This window comes from Colossoma macropomum, unplaced genomic scaffold (genome assembly GCF_904425465.1).
Source record: "Colossoma macropomum unplaced genomic scaffold, Colossoma_macropomum, whole genome shotgun sequence".
NCBI lineage: Eukaryota > Metazoa > Chordata > Actinopteri > Characiformes > Serrasalmidae > Colossoma > Colossoma macropomum.
This window is the reverse complement of record NW_023494796.1, coordinates 24,426,393-24,445,705: the sequence shown is the minus strand read 5'-3', so window position 1 is coordinate 24,445,705 and position 19,313 is coordinate 24,426,393. Positions and strand designations below refer to the sequence as shown.

Here is a 19,313-nt window from a genome sequence, read left to right as displayed (position 1 = left end):
TATTGAACACACAAAAAAGCAGCATGCTCCGCCCACAACTGTTTTCATAGCAACTGTTGCACAAGCTTAGACAAGCTTTACAATACAAATTTTATCTAATGAAAACTGAAGTGATCTTCGTTGAGGGCCACCACTTAAAGTTGAGTGTCCAGTTTTAAGTGCAACACTACTGAGCAGGATTATGTTGTAACTAATCAAAACTAGGCAGACAGCAAACTGCAAGGACCCATTTGTCATCATGCCTACATTCACTCAATTACTGAACCAAAAAATTACTACAAGTAATTTCAACAGCATGACCTTTCACATGCATACAAAATAAATAAAATTTTAAATAAATGATACATTGTCCCCAGGAGAAAACATTAATGAAAACTAAGCAATCTTGTATACTAAAACCAAAATACTACAAAACATAATGCATGTGAGAAAATGTTGCACCTTTTATGCATTGTGATATATTTGTTACAAATCTTTTGCTTACCCTATCAAGTACAGAAGATCAGTACAACATCTGGTAGACAACATCTTTTAAGAACTCTCATAAACAATCATTATAAATTGAGGTCATTCAAAAAACTGACTGCCTATCATTTGCATTCTATATTCAGAATAAAGGCCTATGCTTGCTCATAAGTATCCTATTACTAAATATTTACATGTTGTGCTTTGACCTTGATGATTTGCGCTTGCAGGTGTACTGTACTGAAACTCAATTTGTTGACCGTTCCTTAGCAGCTCAGCCAAAGAAATCAACACGTTCTACTTCAATACAGAAATAAACTCATTCTGTCATCTGACAAAAATCAGGGTACATGAATACCTGCTTGAAATATTCAAGAAGACACTGCAGATATTATGTTAGTTCTGACTGGCTCATAGAAATCAAAATGCTACGTGGATTGGCTGAATAATGACCAAGAACTGCTGCTGTGCTCTTCAAATCTACAACTCATGTGAATAGCTTATTTATTAGTTAAACTGGCGAATTCCAAAAGATGTTAAGTTTTTATGTATGGTGATACAATTTCTCATTCTGCTGAATGGAATTTGTCCCAACATTTTGTAAAGCTTTCCAACCTAGCAACAGTAGCTATGAATACATTCATTTGTGTGTGGAGCATGAATAGGTCAATTATACTCTTTCTACAAAGTCATGCATACTTATATAGTAATGCATACTCATTTCTGTAGTCAGTGAAATGTCAACATCAGCTATTCTAGCTCGTCTGCATTTGCACACACTAAGACTAAATTTGTTGAGGACAGTCTACTCTGGGCTGAACCCTTTTTAAATGAGCTTGTCTGTCTCTCTCAGTACTGCTAATGGGGAAGGCACAGTGTGCCTATGTCAGCACGCACACTGCTTATTATAGACACAGAGAGCAGGTGAGTCAGAAAGAGAAAAAGAGAGAGAGGCTTAATAAAGCTAGGGAAGCAACAGTTCGTTCAGAAGTCTCACGGTTAATCTTCGCAGTTATGTTTCGGACAATGTACTGTCTCTCTTACCTTTACACTTGTATCCTTGCTTATAAAAGCCCCATATCTAGGAAGAAAAGAAGAACTTAACTGATTTTCTTGCAGTAATTAATGAATTTTTTTATTTAAAAAACGGTCAAACAGAGAGTACATTTAAACTGAATTGTGTTTTATTAATTTGAGGAGAGCAAAGCAAGGGATGGAGAGGACAAAGGTACAGAAAGGGATAAACAGATAAAGGAACTGTGCAAAGGGTGGGGATAGGATCAAGAGAGAGAAGTGATCACAGCACGGGAACAATACATGAAAGGACTGACCAGAACATCACACACACACACTCATTCAAACACACGTGCCCACCCACATACATGCCTTTCACACACAAAAAAGACTCTCACACAAAAAAAACACTCGCCCACAGTGACAGTGCAAAGCAACAAACACACTCAGCTGTGCCACTGTGCTACAGAAGAACCTTCTATGCCACTACACTCCCCCCCCTCCAATTCCCAATCTCCGTCCTACAATCCAACTTATCATGCAGCATCTGGTATATCAGAGGTTCCCAAACTTTCTCATGCCAGAACACATATGCACAGACAGTGCTTGGTCTTGCAACATTTTTTTTTAAGTAAAATAAGTAGGGTTGACCTGAACGATTCAAAGAAATCGAGTATCTGTTTGTTATGTTGGTACTTGACTGTATATTTAGGAATTACAACTACAACACATTTCATCAGCAAAGGCCTTTAAAAAGGACAGTGGCTTATTATATGGAAAACACTGAAAGTAAATAAATTATAGCTGGTTTAGTTCAGACATCCACATCATCTGACCTCAGAGCACAACAAACTGTGTCACTTTCCACCTGTCTATTGAAGCTTAAAGAGCAGGGATGTCTGAGAAATCATGTGTGAGAGCAGTTTAATTATAAAGCAAAAAGAAAAATGCTCAGAGCAAAATGTGCAGTATGTCACATATTTTATATTTCACTGGGTTAGTACTTGTCTTCTTTACAAAAAGAAGACAGTTTTATATTAAAATATCATGAATGTAACACTTTTGCCTTGAACGGTACAAGTTGTGGCTAGTAGCTAATTCACACACACACACACACGCACACACACAGTGTAGAATGAGCAGCAGAATGGCAGAATGTGTGGAGGAGTTTTTGGGTTCTGTATTTGGAGCGCTATCAAATACACAGTGTTCAAAAAATCAAAAGTATTTTGTCTAGGGCAAGAGCCAAAAGAAAAAATAGGGAGGGAGGGAAAAAGAGAGAGCAAGACAGGGTGAGAGCTGACGGTCATTCTCAGAGAGTTCAGACCAAGGAATTCTTCTACTCCCCAGATTGGTTAATACTTGTGAAAACACAGCGTTTTGGAGATCCATCCCCCCATGCATAGAAAGTGCAGTAGATACACTCACAAAGCCAGTACAGTGTTCACAAAAGGTGGGCTTCACATAAGTGGTCTCAGTGAAAGTGTGTATGAAACCCATCTTGCAGTTAAGCAGAGAGCTGGCCTTCATGAAGTAATCTATCATCTCCTCCCTGCTGATCTTTCCATCCCTGAAAAAAAGAGACACAGAGAGAGAAATGTGCCTGTTAAACAGAATGAATGTGAGGAACAGGATGCCTGGAGTGAAAAAGGAAACAGATGGCAGGACAAAAGAACAAAAGAAACAATATGAGAGAGAATCATTAAACATTCTCTGTTGACTGCAAAGCAGCCACTGACAACCGTAAAGCAGTCAGTGCTAACTATGAAGTAATGAGTGCTGTTCGTAAAGAAGTGCTATTCATAAAATAATCACTGAGGTTGAGATTGTGTGATGTAGTCAGTGCTGCCCATAACGAAGACAATGAAGCCAGTTAAGAAGTCAGTGATGTGAACCATAAAGCATTGATTTCTAAATGTAGTCTGTCCTAACTGACATTCCTGTCTGTAAAGTAGTAAATGCTAACCACAAAGTAGTGGGTGCTAACTGTGGACACTGCTGTGTGCAAATAACTCACTGATTGGTATCCAGCTCTCCAAACTTGCTGAGATATGGGAAGTTATTCCTAATGCTCTCAAACTCCTCACGGGAAATATGACCATCTCCATCCGTGTCGAAATTCTTGAACACAGACTGCAACCACAGAAACATTTCAGACTGCTCACTATGAATTTAAACAGGCATGCATCTACGGTCGGCAGATTATTTCGTTCAGTACAATTCCATGCTTCATGACAAATTAAATAAATAAAATAATAAAATTAAAAGTGTATGAAGTACTATATTAATCAACTCTCTAAAACACTTCTGTTAAACAGAGTCTATAAAACATTCTGTATGCTTTCATCCAATGCCTGAATAATATTGTTTTCTGTATTTAGCAGCAATAAATGAAACTTAGCCTTTAAAGTGGGCAAATCCAAGGCATAAGAAACTGTAACTGCAGATTACGTGCAGGAACTTCAATATAAGAAAGCTTTTTTTCCATACATCAACCATCTTTTCGATGTGTTTGGTGATGATGGCAGGATCTGCTTTAGGCTTCACCGATGCTGCCCACTCATCAATCATTGACGGTCGCTTTGGCGCTGGACTGGGAGTGGGGCTTGAGTTCTGATCAGGAGGTCACAAACAACCATGTTAGATGCTTGAAGCAAAGTTTGTTTAACAGCCTTAAACATTTTGACAGTCATGGACAAGATGATGACAGAAGAACATATTCTATTGGTTGCTACTCTCAACTCACTGCTGGTTTAGTGCTTCGTGGCTCCCTCTGTAGAGACAGCTGATATATCTCATCTTCTGTATGATACTGGTCCAGTGAAACCTACCCAAACACAGGCACATTATAAAAAAATACTGCATACTGCATTCATTTAGACCACATACTGCATACTGCATTCAGACCACATATGATCACAGAATTTAAAACAACGAGAATGTTTTTGAACTAATGTGATAAACAATATCTGCACAGGCCTAAGCTCATAATGTTAATTTAGGTCTCGTAAAATACTTGTCCAACATAAGATGATGATTGTTGCATTACCCATATTTCTGATGAGCAAATATACTTCTAAGTGTTGTTGAAACACTTTTTAACAACACACAAGAGAAGACAAAATGCTTGCAGATAGAACTCAAGTCTCCTAAACCTGTTTCATTAGTTTTTTTTTATTAATAGAAATTTGAACATAACGACAGAAACCCATAACAGTGGTATCATAAAGCAAAGATGTTTTGGTACAAATGTTTAAGTCATCCGCCCCAAAATGTCCTGTGGGTCTATATGATACAGGTGCATAAGCTCACTCTTGCTAATGGGTGTTCCTGCGTCTATCCTGTTTGGAGAAAAGGTGAATTTCCAGGCCACATAAATTCGCTGTTGAAGACTGACGAACAGTAACGTCTCTTGAGAATGGGCAATTTACAGAAAAGCCAATTTGTAGAATGTTGATGCTGTCACAAAAAGGTTAATGGGTTTGAAATGAATGCATGTGTCTACTGCAGACAGGTTTCATAAGCCATGGTCTTTACCCTGGAGCTGGGCATCTCTCTCTCTTTATCTGTGTGGGTGGCCAGTGGAAGGAGGTAGAAGTTACATCTGATGCCATATTAAAATCATTTTACTCATGACCCAAAAAGTGCCGTGAACCATAAAGAATCATTTACATAGTATAGTTCAGGCTTCTTCCTCTAATGCACCCTTGTCAACACAGGACTGGTGCACAAATGCTCCAGTGTATATAACATTTAGTTTTTGTGTGTATAGTCAAATTTTTTAACTCAGCTGATATGAGATATTGCATATATTGTTTGTGGTGTCCTCCTATTACCTCCACTGGTATGTGTGTGTGTGCGCGTGTTAACAGGTGGGATCCCTCAGCAAAAGAGGGAGGACAGGAAGGGTGCTTTTCTCCGATATGCTCTGGTCATAATTCCCAGAACTGTACTTGTGTAAATATGGTAAATGCTTCCCATGAGGACTGACAGTTTGCACCACAGACTGTTCACTAAGGGGAAAATATGCTTAGGGAGAAACAAAAAACAGGTACAGGATATGTGCCGGGGTCAAAGGGTGCCATTTCAGCCATTCAAGCACACTTTCCATACACTATTTGTTTTTTCACTCAAAGACAATCTCCTCCTCCCTGCCAGCACCCCTCTGAACTCGAGCTGTATGTTATGGACAAATATCTTGCGATTATATTGCTATATATTGGGAGACCCTGCAAAATACTGCAGTGACACTAAAAAATGTCATCAAAACATCCACTGAAACACTCAAATGGAACTGTGACTGGTCAGGACGCTCACAGCACACAAGTCCAACAGAAAACAAAAAAAAACACTGTGATTGGTTAGAGGGCTCATTTGCATACTGTAGCCTGCAATAGCCTGCAGAACTGCAAAAGCCAGTCTCACGATAACCATCAACAAACAATCCTTTGTCCAGCACTAGTCTGAACAGAGTAAGGGTTAGCTCACAAAAGTATGATTATTTCTGAGATAATCATACTCGCTTCACTTTTCTAAGTCTTAAAAAGATTTCCTGAGATGCTGAGCATGCATGTGGCTCATAATTGAGCCTGAATTGCTTCACTTTAAAGAAAAATGAGCTTTAAAATGATCAACATTTGACTGATTTTACTGACCAGCTGTTTTTCATTCCTCATAATTGCAGTCAGACATCAGAACGATTAACACTATTCACCTGCTTGCCTCAGATTTGTAAAGATAAATGGATGAATAATAATTAGTCTAATCTGAATAGCCTGAGCTGAGTAACAAGTTAATACAGCGCCACTGAAAGCTTGTTAATGAATAAAGACTGTCCTTTACTGACTTCAGCCTGAGTTATACTAAAGACCTTCTGAAGGCCAGTTCAGAGAAACACTCTCAATATTTCAAATCACATTTCGCTGCGCAATGCCCTTCTGCCTGAATACAAACATCAATCCCTTGCCTGACATAAACAGATTTTGTCCCCCTTCCCAATGTGAGAAAATTGAATATTGATCGGCAAGACTTCCTTGTGCCCTTCAACTCTGCACCATAAAAAGAGTTATCTCCAACTTTCCCAGAAAATTAGGCAGCACTGGTATCTCTCATGAACACCTGGAGTAAGAAGTGAATGATCAATCTCCAGGAAAGAGCTTCCCATGAAAAAAAAACATCTCTTCAGTTAGAACTACCAATGCAGAGAGGGATTGAGAATATATTGGATTTGTTTATTTATTTAGACACTAAAACTTTGCTGGTTCAGCTTTGATAACTAAATATAAAAATACACCATTTGGAGACACACCTGCACAATCCACAATTGAACCTTAAAGGGGAATTCCACCAATTTTGGCATTATTAAATTGTTAAGATGTAAAAAAATAAATTGATTTAGAGTGGACTGATGTAACATTTTAGAGAAACTTGCCAAGCCAAAATTTTTTAAAGTGGGGGTGATAGGAACAAAATGTCTGAAAAGCTTAATGCCTCTAAAATCTATAGAGTTATTCCACTAAATGGATCCAAGTATGCTGCCAAAGCCCTGAGACATTGTTTTGCTAAAAGCTTTTGGCCTAACACATACATGCATGGCCAACAGGTACATGCAGGGCATTGTAAAGAAAAATAGTATGCAATGTAGGCCTGGGTGATAGGGCAATGTAATTGGATATCGTCAATGATGGATTGGTAACCCAATGGGAAAAGAACAGAGAGAGAACTAGAGAGGACGAATATACCGTTAAACAGCTTGTAAATATTGCAGCGTTTTACGCTACAGAAGAAGATAAAGTGGTTTCCACACAAACCATTGAGCTTTATTTCAGGCTGTATTTGGCTCCAGCCTTACACAAGGAATGGTTCTTCCTTCGCTTTCAGCCTCACTACCTCTAGCTAATTTGCTTGGCTGCCAGCAATAAAGCTGACACTCTCTTCCTGAACTAAGCAACAACACATGGAAATGAAATGAAAGAAGGCTTCACAATAAGAGTCCTTTAGAAATAAACCCAGAGAACACCTTCTGCAGAACAGATAACCCAGAATAAACATGTAAACATTTTCTGAAATCTCTACAATATGTTTGGAAACGGGTTTATGTGTAAGAAGTGTGCACCACACATTTGTTAAGGCAGGGTTAAGAAGCTGTCTGGTTCTCTCTGCTATGCACTGTAATGCTAGCTTTACTGCACAGCTTCCCCTTTCTTACTTTACATAAACATAAGCTTGCCTCCAAGTAACTTGCTGCAGTAGAGCTGAAGTGACTACCCTAGAGCAGCTAAGTTAGCTCTCACCTGGAGGCTACCACATACGACATGAGTAAAATGTGTTTTTTTCTGTGCCAGCTTAAGTGTGGCTTCTGGTTACTTAGTTTCATATTGCTTGAATTGTGATTTTATTAAAGATTTTCATTGAAACAGTTAATGCTCAAAAAAGCATAAACACTAAAAATACAACTGAAACTATGTGAAAGCTGCAGTGGACCATGTGTATTTGATCTAGGGTAAGGGGGATGGGTGAGATTATCAATATTCATGGTTTGTTTACCTAGAAAATACCATAAATATTGACTGAGATCAAATTGAAGGAAAGTAACGTAACACGACTCAAAAGAGCGGAGAACAAAAGAAGACTTGTGCTTCCCCATCAAAATCCAAGTCAAGGATCTTCCTAATGCAGTTTGTCATGGATGGAACACTGAATTATGAACACAACAAATACATCTCACAGCTCTTTCCTCCTGCATTCATAGGAGATAGTAGCACGATGACTGCAAGCTCGGGCATGTCACCACCATAACTGCTTTCCAATTTTTCCATTTTTCATGTTCTAAATGATGCAAAGTGTGGGGTTTGTGGCACAGAAATTAAAAGAAGACTGTCTAAATTAAACATTATAAATAACTGACTCCAGCCTGCCAGAGTCAGCTGGGTAAAGTGAGCTGCATTTTCAAAACAACTAAGCTAAGAGCTTCGCTTGCCAAAGTGTGGCTGCTGTGGGGGCGTGTCGCTAAAGTACAAGCAAGTTTCCACATAAAACTGTACAAGCCACTGTCCACATAAAACTGTTTAGAGAGTCTACGTCTTGCAGGAAAGTTTGCTTGACTATGGCCCTGACACACGACAAGATATACTGATCATAAAACACTTCAAAAATCTGCTCCCTCCATCCCCAGCTTATGGCAGTGGTACTGCATAGTGCGGTAGTCTGTAGGGGTGTAATAATACACATATTTTCAGATTTGATATGATTTTCAATTCTGAAGTCAAAATTCAATTTGATTTTTGAAATTTTATGTGTTAAAAATAATTTGATTCAACAGAGCTCTAGTTATATATATCTAGTTCGATAATTGACAGTGGTTTCCATGAAAGACAATTAATGAGAGACTCTTAGAAAAGACTAAATGGTGTATCGGCAGTACTGTTTTAAATTTCAACACACTTTTTAGCATTTGTTTCTTTCATTTTAATACTGTATTGAAATTGCTTCATTCATAGAGGCAAGGTTGTAAACACTGCTGTGTTGCAAATTTGTCCCTGCACCAACCCTACTGCCATATTGTATTTCTTTTCCAGTCTTTCAAGGGTAGAGCAAAAAGCCCTTCACGTAGACATAGCTCTTCGCCCTGGATGGGAGATTATTACTACTCATTCTCTTTAACACACACATAAACACAAACGCACACACACACACACACACACACACACACGCACCCTAACAGCCTCTGATAATAAAGTACCATACCACATATCCACAGACACGCATTCATACACACAGCCACAAAATCTCACCGTGAGTAGGTTGAGTAGATCAGTGTTGGCCTCTACATTAGGTGGTGTGGTCTGTACAAGTGCAAGCTCCTGCAGTATGGCGTAAAGCTGCTGGGTCTTAGCTAGGTTGACACATGTCTTCTCTGGGTTAGTCCAGTCTGGCAGCGCCACATGCACCGCAATCAAATCCTTCAGGTGGACGCCCAGTATGGGGAACTTGAACCCAGAACAGTCTGCAAAACGGCGCCGGTACTGACTGTAGTTTCCACATGAAGTCACCAGTTCTATCAGACTGTTGAAAATCTGAAGGACAAGAGAGAAAGTAAGAGAGTTAATTACTAATCCCTCAATAATTTTATTTGTTTACAATTTGTTAGAAAATAAATTAATGCATTATGAATCTCGATGCTTTCAATGTTTGAACTTTTTCATTAGCCAAAGCCTTCTTTATTTTAATCAACAAAAATAAGACTGTCTATTTTCTGTGTCTCAGTTTGCAAGCTAAATTAGCACACTGAAGCATATAGGCTCATGAGAAGGTATAACAGATGCATGGATGTGTGAGCACAGCATTCAAATACAGCATGCATACTCATTATTTATGCTATAAAATCATTACAAAGATTGGTCAAAGCAGAAATTAATCTGATCATGGATGTTTCTGATCCACTGTAAAAAATTAAAACTCAGGTCAACCTTCTGCATAGCTTTTGTTCATTTTCTCAACGTTAGCTTTGATAAAACTTGCTCTGATTGCTCTGATGCCACAAAATACGGTTTGAGCTTACTCATAAAAAAAGTTAACACAGCTGACTCCTTATAATCTGAAATAATTTGTTTGTTGGAGTCTCTTCCCTTAATTTAGTCATTGTCCGTTCCCATCCACAGGCTATGATCCCCCCCCATCACACAGGGTCCACAGCCTGGGGGGGGTCTCTGATTGCAGATCTCATGAAATCTGAGCATGAGCATGAGGAACAAATTATGCACGGATTACACTGCCCTGAGTTAAGTTACCTTTTTATTCTTTCTTTGACACAGAAACGTAAGCAACAATGTGGCTCCTGACTACTGTCAAACTGCCTAATCACCAAGAGATCATGAGTTTGAATCCCAGTGACAACCCAACCCTTCATAGTCTAAGTGGAAAAGGAAGTCCACAACAACCAGGGTGAGGACATTGTGTGAAAGTAGCCCGTGAGAAAGAGGAACTGAGGAAAACTTACCAAAAAAATGTAAACAATTTCAGCTTTTAAAGAGGCAACTAAATTTACCTTTGTAGGTTTTGTGTTTTTGAGTGAACTCAACTTAAACCATTGTGTTGACATAACTTTAGTACTTAAAATGTGAGTTTTATAAAAGGAGAACTTTAAGTTGAGAAAATGTAAAAAAGCTATGCAGAAGTTTGACTTGACTTTTTATTTTGTACAGTGCATTCACCACTAATGAAAAGTGCTCTGGTGAGAACCTTGTTGGTGTCGTTACTGATGTGTGTCTGTGTATCTTTCAGCCTGGAGATGGAACTGTTACTGAGGCCTCCAACCACTGCCATCAGAGTGTTGAAGTTCTGCAGCTGCAGCAGTTTCTACAGAGAGAGAGAGAGAGAGAGAGAGAGAGAGAGAGAGAGAGAGACATGCACACAAATATAGAGGAAAAATCATCAGGAGAGATTAAAAGACTAAAAACTGACCTATAAATTGCAGTGATTCCTTTCACGGTCTCACACACACACAGACACACTCTGACACACAACTTACACATGCATCTATTATATACTCCATTAGCCATGTGAAAAAGATCAGACTTGCACATTTAATCAAACAAGAAAACATCACAATAAATGATGCCTAGATTATTATTTAACGTTGCCAATAATCCAATAATATTGCTTTGTGCAGTCCACAACAAAACTAACAGGAAACCATTCTTTGGAAAACCATGCTCTGTACATCTGCCGTCTAAATCTACAAACCTCATTCTTAAAAGCAGAGAAACTCTGATAGAAACACAGCAAGAAATGGGTTTGTAGAAAAACAGAAACATCTTACTAAGATTCAGATCATTACAATTTAGCGCTAGTGGGATGGATGGATGAGGTTAAAGAGAATGAGTGTAAGGCCAGAGGGAAGAAAAGAAAAGCAGTTCAGATGGAAGAGGGGTTCACTGAAAGATAATGATTCATCAGAAAGAGGGAAAAGGAGCAGGACGAAATAGATAAAACTGGATAAAATGGATTAGGAAAAGATTTAGGCTACGCAGAGAAACAGAGAGAGAGAGAGACTTAGAGACAATATGTGGGTGTAGAGGTATTAGCTTGGCAGTCTGGGGGGTTGCAATGATGCAGAGGAAGGAAGAGCTGGAAAAACAGATAAAAATAAAGAAAACAAATACAGAGCAGTCATCTTTGAGAGGAAAAAACATCAAGCTCCAATTCTGCTTGAGATCTGAAAACATCCACAGGTGTTCTGACCATCCTGCCACTTCTGCTTAATGGCTGTTTTAACTGGAAATTAAATAAATAACAGGTGCTCTTCGACTTTCGCACAGTATTGATTTTTTACTAAACCATATGTAATATGTCCCGTATGTCTTATATATAGGTCAGTGCCTATGTGTAGTAAAAACTTTCTAAGTCTAGCCCTAAACTTAACCCTAACCTTAACCTCAGTAAAAATAAATGATTAATATTTCAGTTTAAAAAAAGTGAAACAGAGTTTCTGTAAAAAGCACTTTACAAGTGCCTGGTGCTGTATTGTCCCAGTTTTTCTCTGGTTCTAAAAATGTATTAAAACAAGCACACAAACATATAATAATAAACAGCATTAATATGGCTGGGCTCTCTCAGAGGCCGTATTGTTTCATTGTTTCAGAGGCCGCATGGAATGTGGTAGCGAGTGTATGAAAGCCACAGTATGTCTTTGTGAATGAGGCTCTATGGGAGACATCCTCTGCCCTTCAACCCACACACACTGCAAAAATCAATCCAGCTCCAGCTGCTCCAACACGCAGCAGACATTTTTATTGTGGCCAAATATCAGCCTCAATGAATCCGCTCCTTGTACAAAGCACTCAACAGAACGGAAAGTAAAGTGGCTAATAACATGAGAGGGCTTCGGTGACAGAGCCTATTAATGTTACTGTATTATTAGTGTCTCATAAAAACCAGCCACGGCACCTGAGAGAGAAAGAGAGAGAGAGAGAGAAAAAGAGAGGGAGAGAGAGGTGGGAAGAGAACAGCACTCAGCTGGTGGTTTTTGGAGAGGAGATGAGCTCTCTTGGGAAGGAGGAGGGAAGAACGAGGGATCAGGAAGAAGACAAGCAGGGGGTGGCAGTGTCCTGCAGTGCAACTACTACAGGACACCCTATGGGTCTTTAAAAAAAACATTTGGGCAGCAAACCGAAACAGAACATCAATATTTCAACATTTCCAAACCTGCTGTATTTAACACTCACAAGTAATAATGAACAGAACCCTTGGGAAAGCAATTTTAGGGCAACTCCACCTCAGCTGGACACAGGTGCTACATTTGTGCCTGGCTGCGAGCTGTGAACTTCTCTCCAAAACCTGTTGCACTTGAGTCCATAAAGAGGAAAAGTGGAGGGAAGTTTCCCAGCTTGAGGAACATTAAAAAATAATGACTTTATAGAGCCTTTTTAGGGCCCATTAAGTACGAATATTTTGTTTTTTCGACACCAATACTGATTTTAGAAATTGCAGTAACTGATCATGTCAGACAAAATGATTTAATGTGGTAAAAAATTACATCGTCTCTAACAGTTTTACTTAAACAGTGCTTTACTGACTAAAATGACTGTCAGTAAAAGTGTCATTTTTTAACTATCACATTTTTTAACATTAAATAATCAGCAAAAACTCACAGTCTCAAATAAAATGGCTGTAGTTTGTGTTCAGCTGTACCAGTCTGGTCTGTACTGCTCTTTTAACCTGCATACTGTTGTATTAACGCCTACTAAGTTCCAGTCCATTTGTAATTTAAATACCTGAACTTCTCAGGTACAAATGAGACAAAATCAACCCATGAGTTTTCCATGAGGGACTGAGCTGCTGACCTACCCAGCTGCTTCATATTTGCACTTCACTAACATTTTACTGCATGCCTCACTCTGTTGTTTGTCAACAAATAATACCACTGGTTTGTTTCAACTTTGTTTCAAGGCGCAAATGGATAAGAACATTTTTGCATGATGAGGCATTAAATACTCAAGTGAATTGAGTTTGGCCTCGGATGCGCTGTTCTGTTAACATGTGTCCCCCGACCCCAACAGGAACTTGCCCAAGCGGACAAGAGATTTTTTTTTGTGCTGTTGTCCCGACGTCGCGTTTAACCTGCCCCAGGCATTCAGGCAATAATTAGGGCTGAACCCTGGTTATTTATTGTGAATGAGAGCCAGTGGTGAGCATCAGAGCAACTGTTGGGCATATGAAGCAAGCAATGCTCAACTTTATGCAAACAAGCAGTCATGCGGGGCTGTGAGTCCAAACAAAAAAGATGTTCTCATGTCCCACGTAACTCTCTGAACTGACCTTGGATCTTGATGAAAATGTGCTGCAAATGGAAGGAAAGCAGTGTTTGCAGTACTGCAGGATCTTAATAAAAAATAAGGTATGGTAGGAGAAAGTATCTTCTGATTTTGTAATGATGATCACAACAATGAAACTTAGTTCACTAAGTTAACTGTTTTGTTTTATGGATAATAACCTATAAAATCTGCTTTCCTGAGACATATGCAGGTCACCCATGGTCAAGCATTAACAAAGTGAGCAAAACTGTTTAGGCTACTAAGCATTTCTGGTCAGCTGAAGTGTAAACTAGACGAAGAAAAGCTGAGAAGTGAAATACTATGAATATGTTATTTTCAATTTGATATCCGCATACAAATATTTTTCTCAAGTGATGTTAATTAATAAACATAGCCTGGCTAAACACTGGGTGAAAGTGGCTCCCATGCTTTAGAACATTTAGTTTATTGCATGATCACACAGTCCACTCAAATGTGCCAGCCTGCCAGCAGTCGAATGCTGCCTAAGCAACAGTGACCGATATACATACATATTGGTCATGGAGGGTTAGATGTGAACAGGTAGAGACTGGCCAAAATCAAATATAGTATATGAATGCAAATGCTTCGAGCTTCGTGCATTGTTGCATTCTAAAATGTGCCATAATGCAATTCACAATGCAAGCTGCATTCTAAGCCTTGCCACAAGGAGCACAATGGAGACACCTAAGATGTCTTGTACTGCCAGTGTGATTTTTTGGTCTTGGCATACCAGCAGTTCAACGAGTCTCTTGCAGAACTGGTTTACTTTTCATTCTAAAAGTACTATCAACATGTTTAGCTTTTGTGCCAGTTGGAATAACATCAGAACCCATTTAAAGATATACTGACCTGTACTCTATTGTCCAATTATGTACTTAAGTGTTTTAACTGCCACAGTAACGTAGGGACGCACAGTGAGTTTGTACAGCAAGACGGCGTGTCTGCAACGCGTTGGCCAAGCGTTGTCATTTGCATTCACATAATTGCACTGAATACACATCTGGCCTAATGTGCTTTATAGTCCTCATTAAGATTGCTATATGAGTATGAAACCACTAAATCCTCTGTACACCAGAGATCAAGGCTAGGTTTCCCAAAGGCAACTTAGCACAAAGATGATTCTTAAATGATAGAGCAAACATCATACTGAACACATTCTGTACCAGTTATGATGACCTTCACACTAAAATGCTTTTGGGAAACTGGGCCCTGTTTGCTTTGAAAGAACCACTAATCATCTGGGGCTTTAGTGTGCTTAGAGGTTACATTAGAAACAAGACATTGGAAACACTCCCTCGACAAAAACGCTCCCACATTTCTGTGAGTGATTTTGTGTGGGAGAGATAGTGTGTGTGAGTTGAAAGGTGTAAATTCTAAAGTGTGATAAACAGCCACTTTGACACACAGCCACTATGAGAAGTTATTAGATCACAGGAAAAAGAACAAGGGCTGTTAAGAGATGAAAGCACTATGAAATAATGTATTTAATGTTACTCTGTCTAAACAGATTTAAGCCATCTGAAGTATAACAATGTCACACTTAAAAGGTGTGGAGTGGATATCAGTTTTTTGGGGCTTCTAAAGCTGGCATAAATACATTTCTCACGTTTTTTAATATTTTGCCATTAAAAGTAACTGCATGTTTTTATATGTTTTTATACAGTGTGTGCTTTGATCAGCCTTATAACACACTTATATGGCTTGTAAACCTACTCATAATTAAAGTTACATAATTATAACTAACCTGCGCTACACGGAGAAAGTGGGTTATGACAGCAGCACGTTGCTGAGCCGTGGGCTTGCTAAGAACCATGAGCTGGATCCACTGGGAGACACTGTTGAAAAGGGTGATGAAACGTTCCAGGATGGGGTTATCCACTGTGCAGCCATGTCTGACAAAGCTGTGGTAGTCCTGGAACTGCACAAACACAAAAAACAAAAAAGGCCCAGTTTATTCTAGACACACAGTACACCAAAATATGAAAAACTAAAATTTTGTCACCTAAACAAATAACTAAAAACGTCTCACAATAAAAGACCACTTTTTTTGCTCCATGTTATGATTCCAGCAACACAAAAACTATCAGTGTTCTGCCTCACCAAGGCCAGAGAAATAAGTGGTGGTTTCAAGACGTAAAAGGCTTAACTGAATTGGATTCTGCTGCCTAAAAGTGTGCTGTAACTCATGGAAACGTGCTGTAAAGAAAACAACAGTCTTACATTATGAGGACCAAGGGTCCACTGGCAATAACACCCAACAGACACAATATTTTGTGTAGCCAATGCAAGACAGCAAATATGCTGCTGCTGCATATATCAATGTACACAACAGATGGATGGACGCATTGATGCTACACTTACAGACTAAACAAATGCTACACAGACATGAAAAAGAACAAAAGGGACAGTGAAGAGACAGCCAGAAGATAAACAGTAACACCATGCGCACGCACACACACACACACACACCAGTATCTTGCAGAAAGACTTGTACTCCAGGTAGGTAAGATGTTCAGCCAGTTCGGAGGAATCGAGATGATCAAATAGAAGAGACATTTTCCTCTTCTTCGACACAGATGGAACACGTTGAGTCACCTGACGCTTCCACTTATATGAGGGCCTGTGAGGGACAAACAGCATCTTAGAGAACCAAAAATTAGCTTTAAAGAAAATATCTGATTATGGAATATCTTCAAACCTTTCTGATGCATGATGCATTATACATCAGTTAGTTCTGATCACAAAGTGTGGAACACAAAGTTCCGCCCATATCTTTTATCTGATAACTGTAACTTTTATCTTCGAATAAGTTTTTATCTTCAAATACTGCTTGATATTTCCAATTGAGTACCTGAACATTTAAAATCACAAAAAAAAAAATAAAAAAATACCTGAAGCATTTTATTATCGCACGTCTGATGGAACAGACATGCTCTCACTGTAACTGTTTTTTTTAGTCCACGCCGGCTGTGTTAGATGTCAGTTACAATGTGAGCTATTCTCACCTGTTGTGTTTTCAAGTGTGGAGTTACGTGGAGCATAAGCTCTGTAGAGATCCTGCCAAATCACAGACTCACTTTCTATAGCATTCTAAACAATATTTAAAACCATAACATACTAAAATGTGTTGATCTAGATGACTCAGTATTTGCAGATAAGCGCTTGCACTGGTCTAACAGCATGCAGATGCTACTCTTTTCAGACACTGGTAAAAAACTTGTGATTTCGTCGATAAACAGGGCTGGGTATATTCGCACAAAAATGATTTTAAGTTGGTAGAACGAGCATCACACTAAACCCTTGCTCAAACTTGATGATAATTTTAACACTAAGATGCTTTTGGGAAATTTAACCCAGATCATTTTTTTATACTGTCAAGTTTTAAATCTGCTGTGTTTAATTAGAAAAGAAAAGGAGGAAAAAAGGAGGTCATTTTACAGTCTGAAATGGTTATGTGATGTAGCCAAGTTAGCTAAGACAGTGACATTTGGACGCTGAAACATGTGCTGTGTATGGTGTGAATTCAAGGTATATTCTACTAAGTGGTACATACTCAGTATACTTATATACTTTTATTGCACATTTTGCACTGAGCCTTTTTCTTATCATCATAATTTAATGCCCCCACGCATGTGAGAATCTCTACTATTTCAGCTTTAGTTGCCACATGGAAACCACCGCAGTTTAATTCAATTAAACAAGCTTTTTTTAATAAGTTGATGATTACTACATAAAAAATGAGGTCCACTGTAACAAAAGAATACTTGTGTATTGAAATTATTCATGCCAGCCCTAGATAACAGCTCATTTCCACCATACCTGTATCTGCTGACCACTGGTTGCTAAGTAACAACAATTAACCAATAGAACACTTAAGGTAGGGTGTTATCACAAATAACAGGTCGTTATGATCTCCAGCCTTCGGCTCACAGCCATGATGCTACTCATGATGCACCATTATGTGTTCTATTGCTTAATTATAACGTTTCCTTTTTTAACAACTACCTCTTAAGCTTACAAGTTAATATGAATAATACCATGTCATTTGTGCCTTGGAATCAACTATGGGAGGAGTGAGTTTTAAAGACTTGGGTTTGTGTACACATAAGAGATGTGTGTGTGTGTGGGTGCGTGTGTACACTTACACACTCTCTACGTCGATGAGTTGGCTCTCCCGCTCGTTGCCCTCTGTGTTGAGTTGCTCCCTCAAATCTCTAATCTGTTCAGCTAAAGCAGGATTAAGATTAAACTCGACAGGAAACTCTGAGATCCAGTACCTTCAGAGATAGAAAGAGAGAGATAGAGAGAGGGACCCAGAGGGAAACAGAGAGAGAGAGAGAGAGAGAGAGAGAGAGACAGAGAGAGAAAGAGAGAGAGAGAGAGAGAGAGAGAGAGAGAGAGACAGAGATTATGAGCAAACTGATAAAAAATGCAATAACGTGTAACCATTTCTTGAGGACAGAAAGATGGGTAGATGGATGACAGGCTTCAGAGGTTTCAGACACAAAGAGATAAAAATAAGAAAGACAGATGTATAAAAAAGTAGAGCACAAAGATAGAGAGAGGGAGACAAAAAGGGAAAGGGAGAAGGAGACAGGGCGAGGGAAAGAGATTTTATCAGCAAACTTTGATTAGAAAAACACATAACCTCTTCTTGAGGACAGAGAAAGATGGGCGGATGGATGATAGGTTTCAGACATAAAATAGGAGGCAAAAAGCAAATAGATCAGTGCAAAGACGAGGGAGAGATGGAGACGAGTGGATGAAGAACTGAAAATAGACCAAGTATATAAGTTGAAAGAGCTGAGACAGAGTAACCAGGAGATGAGCGAGTGAGAGAGAGAAAAAGATTTTCATACATTAAAGTGACATGAGCCACGGTTGGGCGATATTCATTTTTTTAAATGATTTTTTTAAATATCCTGTGAGATGATATTGCTTATATTCTAAATAGCAGAAAAATCTGTCAATCGTTTGAAATATTTATATCAACTTTCTTCAAAGGGTTAAAAATTTCCTTTGTGCTTGACATACTTTTGTGCATGTTTGTACTTGGTGCAAGTACAACAACGGCTGACTTTTTTTCACTCCATCAAACATGCATACACTCTCATGAGCTCTTACTTGACTAGATGACAGATTCTGCTCCTGAGGTCTGCAGTACAGCCGTCCTCCTGAGATCTGGAGTTTAATTAAGATCATTAACACCCCTTCAGTCAGTGTGGAAGAATTACTGTTTATTTGACATAAAGATAACTTCATTGTAGTGCACATTTGAAATAGGGAAGAACTAATGCTAGGATGAGGTCAGTAAACTAAATTAAACTAAAATAACCTTTTCAGTTGTGCTGGCCATTATAGCAAAAGTTCAATATCAGGATATTTTCCAAATATATCATAATATCAATAAGGATGAAGACATGCTTCCTGAGTGCTGTTACTGTATGCTAAAACCATGTCCTACAACCCTGGCATAGCTTGTTTGGATTGTTTTCTTCT

The 19,313-nt window shown here is 38.8% G+C and overlaps 1 protein-coding gene across 1 annotated transcript in view; it reads right to left on the bottom strand.

The window, feature by feature from the left end:
• The window catches only part of LOC118816665 (RAS guanyl-releasing protein 2-like), a 47,243-nt gene that overhangs the window by 5,010 nt on the left and 22,920 nt on the right, over positions 1-19,313 (bottom strand). Inside the window, exons 4-14 of the mRNA XM_036583180.1 lie at positions 18,939-18,995; positions 17,960-18,091; positions 16,284-16,434; positions 15,559-15,732; positions 10,720-10,836; positions 9,273-9,554; positions 4,226-4,306; positions 3,970-4,092; positions 3,497-3,612; positions 2,908-3,049; positions 1,510-1,546 (exon numbers count right to left, since the gene is read on the bottom strand). Coding sequence (XP_036439073.1) covers positions 1,510-1,546; positions 2,908-3,049; positions 3,497-3,612; positions 3,970-4,092; positions 4,226-4,306; positions 9,273-9,554; positions 10,720-10,836; positions 15,559-15,732; positions 16,284-16,434; positions 17,960-18,091; positions 18,939-18,995 — 1,412 coding nt within the window. The remainder of the gene's footprint in view (positions 1-1,509; positions 1,547-2,907; positions 3,050-3,496; positions 3,613-3,969; positions 4,093-4,225; positions 4,307-9,272; positions 9,555-10,719; positions 10,837-15,558; positions 15,733-16,283; positions 16,435-17,959; positions 18,092-18,938; positions 18,996-19,313) is intronic.